Source organism: Epinephelus lanceolatus, chromosome 1, assembly GCF_041903045.1.
Source record: "Epinephelus lanceolatus isolate andai-2023 chromosome 1, ASM4190304v1, whole genome shotgun sequence".
NCBI classification, from domain to species: domain Eukaryota; kingdom Metazoa; phylum Chordata; class Actinopteri; order Perciformes; family Serranidae; genus Epinephelus; species Epinephelus lanceolatus.
This window is the reverse complement of record NC_135734.1, coordinates 16236858-16255756: the sequence shown is the minus strand read 5'-3', so window position 1 is coordinate 16255756 and position 18899 is coordinate 16236858. Positions and strand designations below refer to the sequence as shown.

The 18899-nt window shown below is 41.0% G+C and overlaps 1 protein-coding gene across 6 annotated transcripts in view; it reads right to left on the bottom strand.

Moving 5' to 3' along the window:
* Window positions 1-8548: 8548 nt before the first annotated feature.
* foxp4 (forkhead box P4) overlaps window positions 8549-18899 on the bottom strand; it is a 98960-nt gene continuing 88609 nt past the window's right edge. For all 6 annotated transcript variants that reach the window (XM_033626217.2, XM_033626220.2, XM_033626219.2 and 3 more), the window contains 7 exons: window positions 17348-17573; window positions 16661-16737; window positions 16466-16567; window positions 12517-12638; window positions 11789-11855; window positions 10444-10616; window positions 8549-8791 (listed from right to left, as the gene is read on the bottom strand). In XM_033626217.2, the coding sequence (XP_033482108.1) occupies window positions 8644-8791; window positions 10444-10616; window positions 11789-11855; window positions 12517-12638; window positions 16466-16567; window positions 16661-16737; window positions 17348-17573 (915 nt within the window). In that variant the 3' untranslated portion in view covers window positions 8549-8643. The remainder of the gene's footprint in view (window positions 8792-10443; window positions 10617-11788; window positions 11856-12516; window positions 12639-16465; window positions 16568-16660; window positions 16738-17347; window positions 17574-18899) is intronic.

The following is an 18899-nucleotide window of genomic DNA, read 5'->3' as shown; positions in this document are numbered from 1 at the left end:
GAGAGAGACGGAGAGAGATGTTAGCATGGCTCTCAGTAAATTTATTTTGTGACTCACAGGGTCTGCCTGGACCTCAGTGCTCTCCATGCTGCTGGGACTAGCAGGCCTCCACACCCTCCCACACACCCAGTCACACACACACAATCAACACACACACACACACACACACACACACACACACACATATTCATATTGATTCAGCATTGCAAGTTTCTGTACATGCACAGACAAACAGATGCATAAACATGTACAGAAATCCAGGTTTGCAAACGCACACTACATACACTCATGCGCACACACCTACTGCTCACCCTGTCCAGATGAGCATTAAAAAATATATTCGGCGCTTTAAGCCAAACACTACTGTGCCACGCCAAGAATAACCTCTTTGTGTGTTGCTCTGCACCCTGGCTCACCTTGTACAAGTATATAGTACTAAGTTTCTGCTTAGTATTCATGATGTGTGCATGCCAGTGAGTGTGTGTTTCTGTGTGCGTGTGCCTGTGTGCATGTGTGCCTGTAATAGGCTTAAGATGGGGTCTCTCCCAAAACCAAATGTCACAGGGATTTAAGCGTCAAGAGTGAGTTTCCTCCCAGCTGACTAACGGAGAAGTTCACTAAAAGCACAAGATTAAACAAAGTTTCAACTTTCCAAAAAAACATCCAGCCAGTTTCCATTTTTTCTCCCTGTGGCAACACATCCACCATGCAGCGCACAGGTTTAAAGAGAAGCTGTAGGGCATGCGCCAAACCTGCGAGGTAGAGAGACACAGGTAGGGGAGAGAAGGGAAGATGGAGAAGGTGAGTGAAAAGAAGTGAAGAAGTGGAGAAACTAAATACAATATTCAGCATCTATTCTATAATCTCACAAGATTTCAGCCACCTGCATTCATGTAATTCACTCAGTCACACACACACACACCACAGGTAGTTGACTCAGTGTCTGTTCTGCACTCTCTGGCCCACCCTGTTGGTCGGACCATGTCAGTGGACCACAGTGATGTTTGTTGCTGGGTTTGTGTTTATGAGATGCTGCTTGTGTTGTCCGGTTTGTTTACTCCTCCTGGTGGCCAATCTCTGAATCACAGCACATGGTGACCTCTCTGAAGGCCTTGTATGACGATTTGTAACTTGAGGAAACATGTCAGGTAGGCTTGATTAATAATTCTTTATTGGAAATAACCTCTTGAGATGTACCGTCTTTTTTTAGGGGGGGTGGGGGGGTCCTCAACCTAAATTGTACATAGAAAAACAATCAGACAAAACATTTAACAAGAAACAAAATTAACAGGATAATCAATAACAGTACAAAATATGATAAAATAGACAAACAACAATGCCAGAAAAAAGACAAAACAGACATACACACACAAATCAAGTAATATGATACTAAAAGTCGGGATAATGCAATGCAATAACCACTATACAGTGAATGATTGGATACATCCTTTAAAGGCTACACATGTTTATGTAATGTCTTTCTATTTGAAGACTATTAACTAAAAAAAGTGTATTTTCTATATAAACAGCTTTGGATCATAGCTATCAAAACTGCACATGTATAGCAGGAAAAACTGTCCTGGAGAAAACTCTAATATGAACCCTCCACCAGCAAACACAGTGAGAATTCTTACCTAGAGCCCTAGGTTTTTGGCTCATTATAAATGAACAATTTACTAAATTTGAGGTGTAAATTGTTAAGTTTTTGTGTTTTTCTCAAATAAAAGGCTAGCGTTAAATGTGTTCCAGGTAAACATGATTTTAACGTGGACATTCGGTGCAGTCTTACTCATGAGGTCAAAGTGAGTCATTAGTAGTTTCACCTGTACATTATGACTCAAGAGGATGCTGAGAGGAACTCTGTTCAAAACATTCAGCCCTCCGTCATTGTTGGCTTGATTTGTTTTTCTTAATTATAGTAGTTAGAGGCTGAAGGAGCTGAGTGTTTATGTGACAGGCAGTCTGGCAGTGGTCACAGTAAAAACTGGAGTAGCTGCTTTTAATACTGTAAATTTTTAGATGGAGCTGCAACAAGTAGTTGATTAATTGATTAGATGATTGACAGAAAATGAACTATGTCATTTTTTAAGCAATAAAGCCAAACATTTGCTGGTTACTTACTTGCTTCTTAAATGTGAGAATTTGATGCTTTTCTTTGTCATACATGATGAGTGGCTTTGGATTTTTGGATTGTTGTTGAAGACGTCACCTTGGGCTTGGGGAAATTACACAAGGCCTCTTTCACTATTTCCTGACATTTTATTGACAATTTTTGTTTGTTTTTTTGTTTTGTTTTTTGTTGTTTTGTTTGTTTTTTGTGCTTTGCTGTATTTTAGGTAGCCTTGTGTAACATCTTGGCCACGGAACTACAGATGAATAATAGCCATTTGGCTAATTCTGGCATTTTTATACTATGTGTATTTACTAATTTGCACTGTCCCTTCTTAAATAAACTAAACTAAACAATTGAGCAAATTGAGAAAATAATTTGCAGATTAATCAATAATGAAAATATTTGTTAGTTGTAGCCCTGTTTTTTGCAGGTATATCACTGCTTTGTATTTGTGTACTCTCATCTTGCTGCAGGACAGGCTCATTCTTTCTCAGGTTCTATAACAAAGAAGAAAGTATTCGGCTGCAGTAACTGGTTTCAAGTGGCTCCCAACCTTTTAGCTTTATCATCTCTTAAAACAAAGCACTTTTTGTTGATGTCATAAGTTGCATTATGCAAAGCACTTGTGATTATTTGACACAAATGATTTTTCCTTTGCAGATTGATTAAAAAAACCTGTCTGTATCATTTTGTGGCCTCAGAAATCATCTTGTGACCATTTTGGGTGTTCCACAAGTTGAGAGTTGTGTTGTCACAATACTGGAATTTCTAATTTCGATACAACACCTTGAAAAATATTCATATTCAGTACCATTCAATGGCAAAGGGAAAAACTGACATTGAAGGCATACATTTTTTGAAATTTAAAGGTAAATATGAAAAGGCTTTAACATGAAAATAACACGTTTCTTGGTTAGTAGCAGAGATAAGCAGAATGACTGTAGCAAACATCATCAAAAAATGAATAATGAAATCATTTTAAATATTCAAAATCGATATTTATCGATACATTGATATACTTGACAACACTACTGCTGTATTCCTCTTAAGAAGAAACAATGACGCAGCGTAGGACAGTGTAATAAGTATTTTATTGCATTTTATAATGCCATTGTCAATAATTAGTACAGATTACATGCAACTAGACCTACTGTACAGTTTTTTATTGTCTGCATGGACAGACACAAGAAGATTCAGGTTACAAATACACAGATATATGTGTGTGTTTTTTATACAGCATGAAGGAAAGGGCAGTGACTGGCATTACATGGCTACCCGGGGTGGAGGGTCAGAGGGCTGGGCTCCACTGTCTGTCTAAAGCCACCACCCAGTCCCTGTCCCCGCCTCTTCCTCGGGCCACACTTTCAAATAACAAGAAAACAGAACAAAAAAAACAAAAGAATAAAGAGAGGTAAACAGGTAAACTGAAACTAAGAAACAATACAGAGAGTCACTGCTGAAAATGTACACACATTCCTTAGGTTTAACCAGAGGAGAGCTGAAGTGGTAGTTCCATCGGATTCTGGCTGTCTACTTGATAATACCGTCAGGCAATGCTCCACTTTGAGAGTCCCTTCCCCCTCACGTGACACCTCAGAACTGTCCAATCACAAGTCAGGATTTGGGCCCCCTGTGTCCTTTGAGTCAGTCACCAGCCAATAGGATGCAGGCTGGTGCTACAACACCATTACGTGGATGAAGGAGAGATAACAGCTATCGGTAAAGGTGATCAGTGAAGTCGATGGCGAGTTTTGGAAGTAGCTTGGTTTTTGTTTGGTTAAGGTTGTGGCATTGGTTTGGTTACAGTTTGGTTACAGTTCAGGAGTTTGGACTAAGCAAATGGTTGCTTTCAATGCCTTTGGTAGTCAGAGGATGAGCTGCATCTCTGAGAGCCACTCCACATTTTGGTATTGAGACTACACAAGAGGAGGAGTATCAAAAATGCAACAGCGTCAGGCTTTGATCTGCCTCTGTGGGACTGGGAGATGAGGTTTGCGACTGGTCACCACCAGCCAGGTGTGCGACTCAGTGACACCCCCACGGTGCCTGCAGATGATTGACAGCTCTGCGGGTCGGAGTTCAGCACAGGAATGACAGGGGTCAGGGGTCAGAGGGAGGGGTCACAGGGAGCTGGGACACATATTGGCACCTGAGAGGACCAACAGCAATATCTTTCTAGAGCTCCGCATTTCTTTTTTTTTTTTTTTTTTTCTTAAAGCAAGAGAGGGGCTACATATTCTTACATTTTTTCCTCTTTCTCTTTTTCTTTTCAGAGGTTTTGGTCCTGTCTTTGAGAAAAAGTCCTTCTGAGGTATCAATACATAATGAAGTTACTTTTTAGTTTGTTTTCCATTTGTTTTTTTTTTCTTTCCTTAAAAATGCATAAATGCAGTACAGAGACAAAAAAGTATCAAAATAGACCTAGCTAAGATAAATATACAAACAGGTGTTACCTAAACCACTGATCTAACTTTTATTCTTTTAATTTTTTTTTTAGAGATAATACACTTAAAAAATCAGCGTCCCAGACGTTTTATGAAGAACTGAAAAAAAAAAAAGGAAACAAAACAAAACTAATAAACCGAGATACCTGCAGCACTTAATATGATAAATACATATACTTCAGCATTAGCAGTACAGTATAGGAATCAGAGCTGAAAGCTTTACAATAGCTAAACAGGTGCAAAAGAAACAAAAGAGAGGAGAAAATTAAAGGACAAAATGGGAAAGAATGCCCTGGAGAGATAAGTCAAGCATTAATATACAAGAATACATCATGTTATGCCAAGCTGGAGAAAGAACAGAAGTGTTACATGGCGACCTGTGAACAATCTACATCTTTATAAAACAGCTTTGTTTACAGGTGTACCTTAAAGCACAAGTCAGAGATCATCTATGTACTGTATGCAGCAGTTCCTCTTGGTTTGGATATTACTAGTAGTAGTGATGAGTTTCGTTAAGTGTGTGTTAGTCCTCTCAGCGTCTCTGCGAGTGTTTCAGCGAAGCGGGTGCTGCTGTGTTGTGGGTCTTTGGATATCTGGATGGTCAGAGCCTCTGTTGCACTAACTCATAGCCCTGCTTCTATGCTTCTGTTACACCCCTGTGTGTGTGTGTGTGTGTGTGTGTGTGTGTGTGTTTGTGTGTGAGTCTGTCTATCATTACAGCTCTCTGCACCACCACATAGCCATTAACGACCACGTTGGCTGAGATGGTGAATATGCACACGTATAGTCAGAGGCTGTTCTCATAGCTCAGTGCTCACCGGGTGCAGGATTTTGTTTTTTCACACAGCTGATAGAAAACTTTTCATACAGAGTGAGCACTTCACAACACACTTTGAGACGTAGAGAGTGCTTTAGATGTGGTTTAAGGAGAGGTAGTCATTTTTAATTCCATGGTAAGTGAAACGTCTCTGTTTTTGGGCTCGAGCAGATGTGTTAGGGAGTCCGGATCGCCGAATAGCTTTTTTTTTTTTCTTCTTTTTTTTTTCGTCAGTCATACAGTAAGTGTAACAACAATTTTGGCATTTGTTATTATCATCAAGGAAGAATGGAGAAAAAAAAATATTTAAGAGAACTCAGTCTCCCATTGGCTATGTGTTGAACCGTTTTGAAAAGGAGGTAGTGTTATTTTTGGTTTTTATCTCGTTTCAAGATGTCTGTCTGCCACTTTGTACTTTGTTAGAAATCAGTCTCTAATGTGACAGGAAACAGTCCTGTTTGAACACAAAGTCATCAGAAAGGTTCTTTCATTAAATAAGAAAAATCGTCTGAAGTGCAAGAGATAGTTTGACAAAAAAGTATGAAAATATGAACCCAAATTTTCAATTACATGATGTCCCTTGGTTGTTTTCCTCTTACATTGGTATATCATTATTTTTTTAGTTGTTCCCTCTTTATTGTATTTTTTTTTTTTTTTTGGAATAACTCCTCCCTGTCCAAAGATGTGACTTTTGTAACCACATTACAGTACACTTCCTCTTCCTGCAAATACTCCGTACAGATCAAAGAGGGCATGTTTGTTCCCTAGGTTGGAAAAAGTCCAAATGTAACGACAGCACCAGAAAAAGTATCCTGTAAAGCGAAAAGTGTTCGAATGCCTCACGAGTGCCTCTTTTTATTAGGCCTGCTCATACAGCAGTAGGGCCGGTCCTAGCATTGTGTTTGGAACACAGTTTAGCCTGAGCGTGGGAGAGACAGGGTTTCACCTCTAAGTGCTTAGTATTTTTTTCCTTTTCTCTTTCTTTTAGGTTTTCAGAGGAACTGTGCGAGGTTCGTTAATACTAGTTTTTTGGCCTCATACCTAATGTGAGTCATTCGTAACCGCTTATCATGTAAAAGCTTTGATGTTTTCCAGATTCTAGTTTGCTTTACACACTTTGGTTTTCGGAATGGTCAGCACTGTAAGTCATGTATAATTTCAACACAATAGTTATATGAATACAATAATAAGAATTCAAACTCCTGGTTTGTTGTCTTTTGGCCAATTCTTTAAGAAGACAAATAAAAGGGAAAATCAAAAAGGGCAAAATAAACTACAGGGTTTTTGGTTTTCTACATATTTCTTTGGTTACCTGTAACAAAAATAAAATGGGAATAAGCAGATAATAGATTAAAATAAATGTTAAATTTGGTATGGCACTGTAGAGAAAAGTAATGCTTTTTATGTTCACGGAAAACAATAAACAAAAAAAATAAAATCTCACGTGCTATTCCTTTAACACAAACTCACACAGTGAATTGCAGATAGCTTCTACACAGTAACTATTACAACCATAGAGCTTTGAATCGAAACTGAGCAGAGTTGCCACATTTGGTGTCCCACGGTAAGAATTCCCCCTCGTTTGTTTATCAATTTGGACACAGTTCCAGGCAGAACCTTTGTGGGATGAGGTATTCTCTGACTGCAGTAATAATATATATATTTTTAAAGCATTACTGATATTTCTCAACTAAATACACAACCAAAAAACAAGTGAATGAGAGAGAATTAAAAAAAAAAAAGATCAGCTGTTAAATAATCTGTCTGGATAATGGCAACTTTAAGTGCTATTTCCAAATTTCTTGCCTGCTACACTTGGGACAGAAAGGGAGAGGGGCAGGAGTGGGGGTCGGGTATCACAAGTCGGGACAATACTGCGCTTTCTTTTTTTTTTTTGTCTCTTTTTCTTATTTTTTTTCTGCCAATACTCATTTGGAATGGTGTGAACAGCCAGAGTAAATCAAACAATTTACAATACAAAAAACAAAAACAGCATCCTTAGAAAAGGTACGTCGAAACAGAACGCCACCGTGGAAATATTGATCCTCGAAAATAAACAATGATAATAACATCAAATAAAAAAAAGGAAATGACAAAAGCTACCACACGTTTTTTTCTTGTTATATTCCATAATCATGAACAGTTTTCTTTTTCTTTTTTTTTTTTAGTCACAATATTTCTGTAGACGCTTCCTCCCTCATTTCTCTCTGCTTCCCCTCTTCTCAAAGTGTTCCATGCTCGTCGCTCCGTCCGCAGACGGAGGAGAGGAGAAGGACAGCACCAAATGGTCCTATTCCTGCAGTCTTTTCTGGGTGGGGATGGGAAGGGATGGAGGTGGAGGTGGAGGGGGGGTAGGAAAATGTCTTTTTTTTCCTCACTTAGAAGCAAAGAGTTTAAAAGATGTCCGTCACTAAGTGTCTTGCTGGGGGAGGGGGGTGGGCAGAAGTTTGGACAGGGACCAGGACCACAGCCTCGCCGTGGGCTCGCACACACGGACGCGCAGACGGGAGCCTGCTCTGCAGAAGTGTTGGAGCACTGTTGGAGGTAAATCTTTGAAAGCGCTCTTCCTTCCTTCCCATCTTGAAGCCTGACAGTTTCATTTCAATCAAATCAAAGAAAATGAAAAAGCAAGTGATTGACTCAAAGGGTGGGGGGGGGGGGGGTATACTGCACAGCCCCTGGTGACTGCTCCATATCTATATACACATGATCCTGTGTGTGTCTTTCTCTTTCACACACACACACCTGTGTGTCTTCTCAACTGACGTAGAGATAAAAAAAACGGCTAGCCAGGCAGCCCGAGACAACAGCAAGGAGGGCGTATGCAGAGTGGTTGGGCAAGGAGGAGAGTGTCCAAACCTCTAAGGGTCTCTACACAGAGGCTGATTTGACCAGGGAGGATGATGAGACATGGTCTGACAAAGTGAATGAGTGTGTGTGTGTGTGTGTGTGTGTTGTGTATGCATCGAGTGGTGTTACACCTCTGAGCCAAGTGTTGGAAAAGAAACACATGGAGGTAAAGCAGTGCTCCACAGTCTTGTTTTTGCGTCTGAAAGTTAACGGAGGTCATCGAACCCTGTTTGGAGTTTCTCAATGTTGTCCTTGGTTGCTTGCATTTTCTTAAAAACAACAACAAAAAAAAAACATTCTCTTTTTTCTCTCTTTTCTCTTTAAGTGTACTGTAGCTATCTTTTCCTCTTCACGCTGACGAGAGGGCTCAGGGATTAATCTCGCTATGTCTTGTCCCTCTGGTCCATCCGGGATCTGTCCTACTCCAGCTCCTCGGTGGGAAGATCCTCCTCCAGGTCGCGCTCGTCGCTCGGCAATGGCAGGCTGTGTGTGACGCCGGCCAGAAGGGATACTGACCGACTGTCCTCCTCCACCTCGGTGGGCTCCTCCTTCACATGCACCGGGTGGCTGAGGGGGAGGGCAAACAGCTGTTAGCAGAATTTTTACTGACAAAAATTTCTTATCTTATTCCTTATTTAGAGTGTTCATTTTGTCAACTATTGTTTTTGTATTAGTTTTGGTGCTGTGACAAATGTCCTTCTTAGGTTTTATCAATTTAAGTCAACCTCATGCAATTTATCTTTTAAAGTCAAGTTTGAGTTCACTAAAAGTCTGAACATTTTAGCCTCATCTTAATCAAATAAAACTTGCTTTTTTCGTTTAAACAATGAAAACTCTTGACATTTTAGTTTTTTTAGTCATCAGATTACATTGAACATTTCAGTCGATCCAGGCTGGCCAAAACTACTAATTTTGTTATTTTAGTCAAACTTATTTAACATTAGATTTTATCTTATCATTATCTGATGAAAAAAAATAAAGGTTGAATGATAAGAGTGCAGCTTTGCAGAAAGTGTCTGGTCTCGTGGTATCATTTAAGGAATATATTCACACACTGAACATATTCTGAGCCGACTGTGTCTTTAGGTTTGTGGTATTCATACCAGCTATTTTATGGCCACATTGGTTCCCCCCTAAAAAAGCAATGCACTATAACATTTTGTCACCTCTTTTTTGTTAATGAAGAGTAAAGAGGTTTTAGTTAAGTTTTTGTTTTTTAAACTGCATTTTAGTCTCGTTTCTTTCCTTCAGTAATGCATGTTAATATAGTCGCACTGTTTAATGACATCACTGCTGTCTCGTCATTGTCTCATCTTAGTCATGAAAAAAGGTTGTTGACAGTATTTAGTCACAATTTTCTTTAACAAAATAAACACTGATCTGCAGTGCTATCCGGTTAGTTTTGGTGTTATTTCTGGAAATCATGACACATTAGTACAATTGACACTTTTTACTATTCAAGTTTAAGGCAACCATGGTACAAAAAAAAAATACTGCAAACCGAACAATATGGTCTGTTATTCTTTCAGTAATAAAAGGTAATACAGTAGGAAACCAGTTTTACTTTTTTCTTTTGGCTGAATTGGTAGTTTGTTTTGGCATTTTCTTACTTAATTGACAGTACAGACAAAGAGTGACAGGAATTGAGGGAGAAAATAGAAGGGGGTGACAAGCAGCAACCCCACGTTGGAGTTAAATCCAGACTGCTGCGATAAGGATGCAGTCTTAGTAAATGGGCCCATGCTTTAACAGGTGAGCTATCAGAGTGACCCAAATCAACAGTTAATCATCTAAAATGTAACTATTAGTTTATGAAAACTGGTCCCCAAATTTTATATCTGTACTTTGAATGGGAAAGCCTAAAAAAAAAAAAAAAAAAACCACTTGGATTATGTTAGAACTTACACACTTCAATGAAACCTGTATCGACGTTCTCATATTCTGAGTCAGCTGATTCAGGAGCAAGGAGAGACAGGTTTCCTTTGATGTTTTAGACTGTCCAGTTATGTTAAATTCTCTCACACTAAACTTAAAAAATGTTTCTTAATATATATCCATAATATTTATGTCAGTGATGGCATTACAGCTCCATTATATAGATGGTAGACAGCACATTAGCCCATATGGACACGAAAAAATGTAAAAAAAATTTAAGTGAATCAGTTTTGTGTTGTCTTCTTGCCGGCCTTCACATTTGTGTGTGTATTGTCCATGTGTACCTGTACTGTTGAGGGCTGAGCGTGGGGCTGCAGCTGCCGTTGCTATTGACCTGCTCCACAGTGGAGCTGACATCATCGTGGCCCACATGCAGCATGTTGAGGCTGGCCGCAGACGGAGGGCTTACCAGGGAAGGGCTGTTCAGCAGGGACAGACTGCTTTCTGCCAGAGCCGCCTACACACACACACACGTGTGCACACACACACACACACACACACACACACAGTTGTCCAGTCACTTTAAATAGAAACTGGGTTACATTTTATGAAAACACAATTTATCTAATTAGAGGAAGTTAAGTAATAGCAAAAGGGGTGTATGATGTAATAACATGCTGTCTGGAAATGATCCTGTCCACCACGACCAGATATGTTGAACTGATAAGTGACATCTAACTCTACTTGACCTTAATTTATCTAAACTATAAAACACAGTATAGTAAACAGTCACAGCCACAATGAATGACAGATTCTTTATATACTGATGAGAGCTCCTCCATATGGAGCACATTTCAATCCACTAACTTGCTAGTGAACTTAACAAACCACTAGGGGGCACTTATATACAGTGCTTTCCCCCATCACGGCTTGTGCTTGTACATTTAAGTCCCTGTCACAAGTGTGTGTGTTCACGTTAAGGTCTCAACAGGAACATGGAGCGAGACTGAGCGGCAGCCTCAACATAAACGCAGATACAGTGAAACATCAAGAAAAAGCAGCTGAAGCAAACAGGGGCAGCTTCTGTCAACGCTCCCACCGCTCACATCCAGCTGTTTGCAGATGAGACAGGTCGGACACTAGCTGAGAGACTCACCCCACCTCCCCTCTTACACAGGAAATAAAAAAAGACAAAAGGAGGGGGAATCTCACTGGCTCAGAGATGGATTTTCTGGGACAGGCGATAATTTTATGCAGTAACCTTAATTGACAACTACTTGACGCTATAAATCATCTCAGTGGAAAAATTGCATGTGTGCGTGGGTTCGGGGTGTGTGTGTCTGCGTAGGAGTGAAGAGATGGGTCTAGTGTGTGTTTATGTGTGTGTGCACGTGCATGCAGAGGTGGGGGGGTGGGGGGGGGGGGGGGGTGGCACATGTGTGAGAAAGTGAGGTGGGAGGTGAGAGTGTGTGTCGGTGTGGGAGGAGGAGGAGGGAGGTGGTGTGAACGTCGTTAGGGAATCTGCTAATTATAAGAGGGAATTGATATTAGTGCCCTTGATTGTGATTGGCTGCTCTGTGTGCATGTGAATGTGTGTGTGTGTGTGTGTGTGTGTGTGTGTGTGTGTGTGTGTGTGTGAGAGAGAGAGAGAACAACAGAGAAATGGGGGAAGCAGAGGGCATTCCTTACCTGGTAGCTGGCGTTTAGGGATCCAAAGCCCAGGCCTGAAATCATGTTTTTCACCAGAGTGGGACTTCTGCACACATACACATGCACACACACACACACACACACACACACACACACACAGAAACAGAACAAGAGCGGGTGAGAATCACAGATTGAGCGCATATGTGAAAAGATGTCACTGCTGCCAAAGCACTCTGACAGATCTCACAAATATGTTTGTTACAAGTAGAAACACTCACAGACTGTAAACAGATGCTAAAACACACACATATGAAAGTGTCTAATATCTGGCGTGCAGGTGTGCATGTGTATGTGTGTGTGTGTGTGTGTATAATTATCCCTGGTTTCTCTAGCGGTTGGAGAGAACATCTGTTTACATACGCTAACAAGGTTTTTTTCCTCTCCTGCATCTCACACAGCTGCTTACTAATGGTGTCGACAAACAGGGAAAAACACACACACACATACAGTACAGTGTGTACACGATAAGCCAGAAGCCCTGTTTTTTTTCTTTTTTGTGTGATTGCTGAGTTGGCCTCTTGGCAATAATAGAGGGTCCATTTAGGCAATCATAGTGCCAGCACCCATAAGCTCACATTCACATCAACCTCAACTGTGCACCAAGAAAACACAAGTGTGTGATGCAGCATGTGTGTGTGATGCAGCATGTGTGTGTGATGCAGCATGTGTGTGTGTGTGTGTGTGTGTGTGTGTATGTGTGCAGTTACCCGGTCATCTTTGGTGGTCTCCTCTTTTGGTATTCAACTTCATCCACAGTCCACACAGCCCCTTTCACGTTCTCAACGCGAACAAAACACTTGTGCAGACTCAGGTTGTGGCGCACAGCATTCTGGGAAGAGAGACAGAGGAAAAAGGGAAGAGGTTTAACATGACTGAGGATAACAGGTCTGTAACATGAGGATTTTATTTTCAGTATTAACTGATATTTAATTTGTTTCTTTCTTGCATTTTATGTTGACTCCATAGATCTTTGCCTTAAAATTAGTTTCTTTTTCCATTTCTTTCACAACCTAAAAACCGCAATGCTCGGAATGTTAGGCCGGGCAGTACATTGATATTTTATGGTGATCGTAATTTGAGACTGGGGATGTTCCTCAAAACTTATTTCCCTACAACACTGTCGGAATATTGTGATATTACATTTTCTTCACGTCATGCAGCCCTCAAGGAATGCATGAAATAACTGTAAGTGCATTCTGACCTTTGTCCATAAAGTGACGTTTAGTTTACTCACTAATATTCTCTTATGTCTCTTCTTAATTTCAGATATTCCCTATCTTAAATAGTGTGAGCTACACAATACTCTAAGACTTCCATAATTTTCCAGCAGGAAACGTGTCCTTGAGCAGAAACTTGACACCGGCTAAAATTGTTATTTTTGTTCCTTCACTTGAAGTTCTCACTTGGCTGGAGGTAAGAACACTCACTCAGGGTGTGTTCAGTACAAACAATGCTTTCCAGCTCGGAGTTAAGTTACCTTTTAAGCAGTGTGACCTGAAGATCCTTATTTATACACACACACACACACACACACATACTGTATCTCCATGTACAGTGCTAATACAGGGGAGCAGTCCTCTAGTAGCGTTATTTTATCTCCGAATTTTTTCTAATCAGTCACCATCAGCACACACACACAGAAACACACACACTCACATCCACAGGCACTCAGACAGGCACGCAGGCGGGCACACCGCTATCTTCGTCTCACCCCCCCAGGGACAGGCCTTCCTTTTCATCTGCTATTTGTAGTTTGTTCATGCCCAATTTCATTACCAATTTTAATTCGTCTATAATTAAATCCTGCATATTCTCTCTGACACGTTGTTCTAAGCCGAGAGGGAGGGACAGGCCAGGCATGCATCACTCCTCGCCGTAATTACACACGCAGAGACACACACAGGCGCACGCACACACACACACATACAAACACACACACACACGTAATTACACAAGCCATAATCAGCGGAGGAACCCTTTCTCCCCCGCATCCCCTCAACCCCCGAGCCGTGATGCTAAGTTTTGTAAATGAGTCTGACCCCAATCTGCGCCCGCCACCCTGACAGTGCAAACACACACACACACACACACAGACACACACGCCAGACACTAGTGCTATTGCAGTGCTATTTGCATTCGTCTCCGTGATGAAAGCCTAATTCTCCCAGTTAAAACATTAGCAGTCATTTACAGTGGGTCACAGCACATGTGCCACTCATCTCCACTCCCTCCGGCTGGGTGGGAGTGGGAGGGGGGGGCAACTGGAGGCAGAAATTTGGGAAGAAAGAATGAATTGTGTACCAGAAAAAGAAAAGCAATAAAGCAGGTTGTCAGGTGTTAATATAAGTGTGAACATCTTCATACTGTAAATGTTTGAGCCTTGTGCTGCTGGCTGGCTGGGATAGGCTACTCCCATTATCATCCTAAATAGGAATATATGTGAGCAGGCAGTGAATAAACGGCATAAGCATTTTATTTGTGATGACTTTGCAGCCAAAATAGCGTTAAATGATGGTGGATGAAGTATACAGAAGTCGCAATACAGCACTGTAAAATACTATGCTGCACTGACAATTTATTCTAGTAAAAGTAGGTATTTATTATTAGAAAAATGTAAAGTAAAAGCACTCATGATGTAGAAAAAGGCCCCTGTACGTGTTACGCTATTATATATTGTTATATCAGATAATTATTAATGATTCATTACTGTGTAAGCATTATACTGTTGGAGATAGTAAAGGTGGAGCTAATTTTTACTTGTTCATAGACTGTTAGGGAGCTGAGAGTAAATCTGATTGCATTTTCTATTCTATTTCATTCTAATTTTCTTTATATGTGGGGACCAATTTCGCCCAAAAAGTGAGTTGCTTCTGAAAATCAAACTGTGAAAAACAAGTGGGACGCTGCTTTTCTGGTAAGTTAAACAGCAAATAAAACCTTCTTTTTATGGCCTCTGACCCATCATGCAGCACCTTGAAATAACACTCAACACTCATCTCTCCTCCTCTCTCAATCATCCCTTTCTTTTCCTCTCTCTTGTCCCGTCCTCATTCTCCGTCCCTTTCGTTTCCATGATCAATGACTTCCACTCCCTGACACCGCTGCTCTCCTCATGAAATATAACGGCTTATTAAAGGACATACATCTCTACGGCCCTATTTGACTCGCCGGGCTGCTATATAAATACATAAGGCCATGCCGAGCTATATTTAAAGGTCTGCGAGGCCAATGGCACAGGAAGCAGACACCAGACATTAATAGTTAAAATTCATAAAAGTCAGATGAGGAGGTAAAGATATTCCTGGCTGCCCCTGTCTCTTAACCCCCTCCCTTCCCTCCCTCTATCCCTCCATCATCATCCCATCCCATCCCTCCCTCCTTGGTTTAGGGCTATTAGAGGAAGGACGGGGTCTCTCCTCACCCCCTCCTCCCGCTGTCTTTGCTCATCCTCTCACTTTCCCTCTCTGGAGGAACTGACACTCAAATTAGTGCGAGGTTTCTGTAGAAATGGGTCAGCACCTACAATGGTGGGATCAGGCCAGGTGTGTGTGTGTGTGAGAGAGAGGGCGAAGAGAGAGAGAATTCAGTGTGTGTGATCATGAGCAGTGTGTGTGTGTCAGCTTTTTATGTGCATCTCTGTAATGAGGCAGTATAACGGCTAGATGTGGCTCTGCCGGGCTAAGTGGGGCCGGCTCTCCATGCGCCACGTTGGAGGTGAGAGAATTGTTTAGGGCTGAGATGGAGACAGAAGGAGAGAGAGGAAACAAGACAGTGAGGGAGGAGGAGAGAGTGAGAGCAGTGGGGAAGTGTCTCATAAAGGACAGAAAGAGCCAATAACTGTCAAATCGGTCATATCTTTAGGAGCTGAGCAAAGTCAGCTTTTAAACTTGTGTGCCAATGTGTATGTGTGTGTGTTATTGTACTTGTATAATTCTGAGTGTAAGTGCTAAATTTAGGCCTTCAAAGTGAATCCATTTTCGGCAAAGTGAGGTCATTTTGGCCAGCCTAAATGTTTCAAATAACACTGCAAAACCTGACTGCAAATTTTGTTTCTGTCGTTGTGGTCTCAGCTGGTTACTGCTTGGATTGGGGGCTTCATCAGTGGGCAGAAACCACTGTTACTTTGCAGTCAGTTTGATCAGCTTTTATCCATTAAGACTTGTATACAACATTCTAGTCTGAGTCAAAATATTGTGCTTTGATTGAACTGACTTTTAACCAGAGAGAGTTGAAAGTTTTATTTTCTAAATCTGGTGCCTCATCATCATCTAAACAATGAAAAGCCTGAAATGAAAAGTTTTAGTGCACCCCTGCACTCGGATGTGTCTCTAAATGCAGCTAGAGCCAAGTGAGTGACTGCTTATGCTGCTGAAGCACCAACGTACACTGTCATGCCATGTCTCTCCCCAAAAAATGGAAATCAGGGTTGCAAAAAGAAAAGAAAGAAAGAGACAAAATAAAGGGAAACATAGCAAACTGACTTGATGAAAATAAAAAACATGGCTCAAGATAAGAATAGCGGGGGGCCCATAGAGACTGCCAATGCATAGGGCCCAGAATTTGGTGCTACAAGTATGTCCCTGGTTAGATCTAGCCAATAGGATGTCCTGAGATGGATGAAGTACAGGGGAGAGAGTGTGTATTGTAAGCTTTTACCTTCCATGTGGCTGTGTTTCTCCTGAAATAGGCAAACTTTCGTGTAAACCAGTTGTAGATCTCATTGAGAGTCAACTGTCTGTCTGGGGACTCCAGAATGGCCTGAAGACGGGGAGAGGAGACAAAATGAGATTTAGAGGAGGACAACACAGACAGAGTGTGAAACAGTGAAACCTGACCATAGGAGAGACTTACATGACGTATAAGAGAGGCGTAGGTAAAGGGAGGCCTGACATCAGCGTTCTTGTAGAACTCACAGTTCTGAGCCAGCTCTGAAAAAAGGAAGCATAACCATTTTAAATTAGCTGATGCATGTGCTGTAACACAAGTCAAATACATTCTAAATTTAAATTTAAATTAATTCAAAAGCAGTCTCAATGGTATTTTAGATACATAGATCCATGTGAGAAAAAGGATGGAAAATTTTTACATCTGTCTAAAAATGAGTATCTTAGCCGTGTGTATCTAAACACTTGATACTATTCACTGTTCAAGAATTAAATGCACGTTAATGGGAAAATGTGTTGAGCACCGTTTTGTAAAGATGCTTCATCCTTACTAATATTCTCCTGTAGAAGCCAATCATATATTCCTTTCTTTACCTTCTCTTACGTGTGAATGTAAATGAATGTGACTTCATTCTAAGCCATATACTTAAATAGCATTGCTTGGATACCTGGAATTAAACTAAGGCCACAGTAATTTTCTCTTGCAAGAGGAGCCAAGAGATGCATCTTTCTTTGAGCCATGAATGAGAGTGATTTTCTGAATATTGCTCTTGCAGGGAAATTTGTGGGGAAAAAACATACAATCCAATATAAATCAATAATTAGATGAAGATTAATAATAACATAAAAAAGGCAGATACTCAGTAAGGTCTACCTGAGGCGATGGGGGTGCAGTACTTGTCGGAGTTGCGCCTACGTATGGGCCCAACACCGTGCGTGTGGGAGTGGGAGTGTGTGTGCAGGCTGGAGGAGCTGATGACTGAGGGTCCCTGGCGCAGTGGGGTGATGGGGGCGGCAGCTGAGGTGGGGGGGTGAGGAAGACCCTCTGGGTAGACCTCGCTGTCCCGCTTTAACAGAGAGCCACTGGAAGCCAGGTTCAGCTAGAGACAGACACACAGACACAGAGGGGAGTTACATATACAAACTGATACCAGACTGTAAAAGTGACAAGCTTAACTTGACAAATAAAAGCTGGTAAACTAACTTTAGCTGGGCGTATCCATTTTTAATATGTAAATCAAAAGTTTACTTTAAGGCTTCACCATCTGCTGAATTCTGCTGCTGTTTATAGAGAAGCATCATCTACACAAGCAAGGATCAGGATCAGGTGATATTCATGTATTAGACCACACTGGTTCCCAATCTTAGGGTCCCGACCCCAACTACAGGTCGTCAAAGCTTCAATGAAGTCGCAAGACCTTCTTGTTTTTAAAGGCTGTAAGAAACCTTTCAAAAATGTATACATTAGGCTTTTATGTCAGCATTTCATTAACTTCTGTGAAAAACACTACATAAAAATTGTCATTTTTGAAGTTTCAATCATTATTAAAATATAAAAATCTCACAGGATAAGGTCACAGTAAGGACCTGAACACAAGCTACAGTCAGTGAACCTTCACTCTTTGCTCAATAGCCTTGTCCTGCATTAGAAGGGTATGAAGCAAAGAACTGATAGAACAATGCGTCAAACGTCACTGAGATGAAAACACTGAATTTGTCAAAAAAGAAGCTTATTAACTGGTTGTTAGAAATTAATAAAAATACATAGTGCAGACAGATACCTGCATAAAAAGTTCCCTAAAATATCAGAACACCTACTACTACCTTCACTGTGAAATGATTTAACTTATAGCAGTACAGTAAGCTATATCCAGGAAGCACTCCTAATGTTAAGTCACATTACATAAAAAATAAAGCCTCTAACACTCACTGTGAATTTGTGTCCCCACAACTTTACCAACTGCATACTTGTGCAGAGCCACACACACTCACACACACTGAGCATGCACATATACTGTATTTATACACACAGTGCTGGCTGCAATTAACCCTGCGCTTACAAATACAAAACCACACGACAGCATGTTTGTAAGAAGGGAACACACACATGCACTCTGCGGTGGCGAAGTCTTCACGGACCAATACGGCCCAATTAGGCAGAGCCTCGCACACACACACACACACACACACACAAACAGTACACAAAGAACCAGTACTCCCAGTCTCTCTGGGACAGCCGTTGCAGGGCTGCTAGTTTAGGACTAATTATAACCACTCTGTGTGTGTGTGTGTGTGTGTGTGTGTGTGTGTTGTCTATATGTATATAAATGTGTGACTCGCCTACTCTTTACTTGGCCCCCTCTCTGTACCATTTTAAGTAGACTGGAGGGGGCGGGGCTGTTTAACAGGTACTTCATTAACGCTGC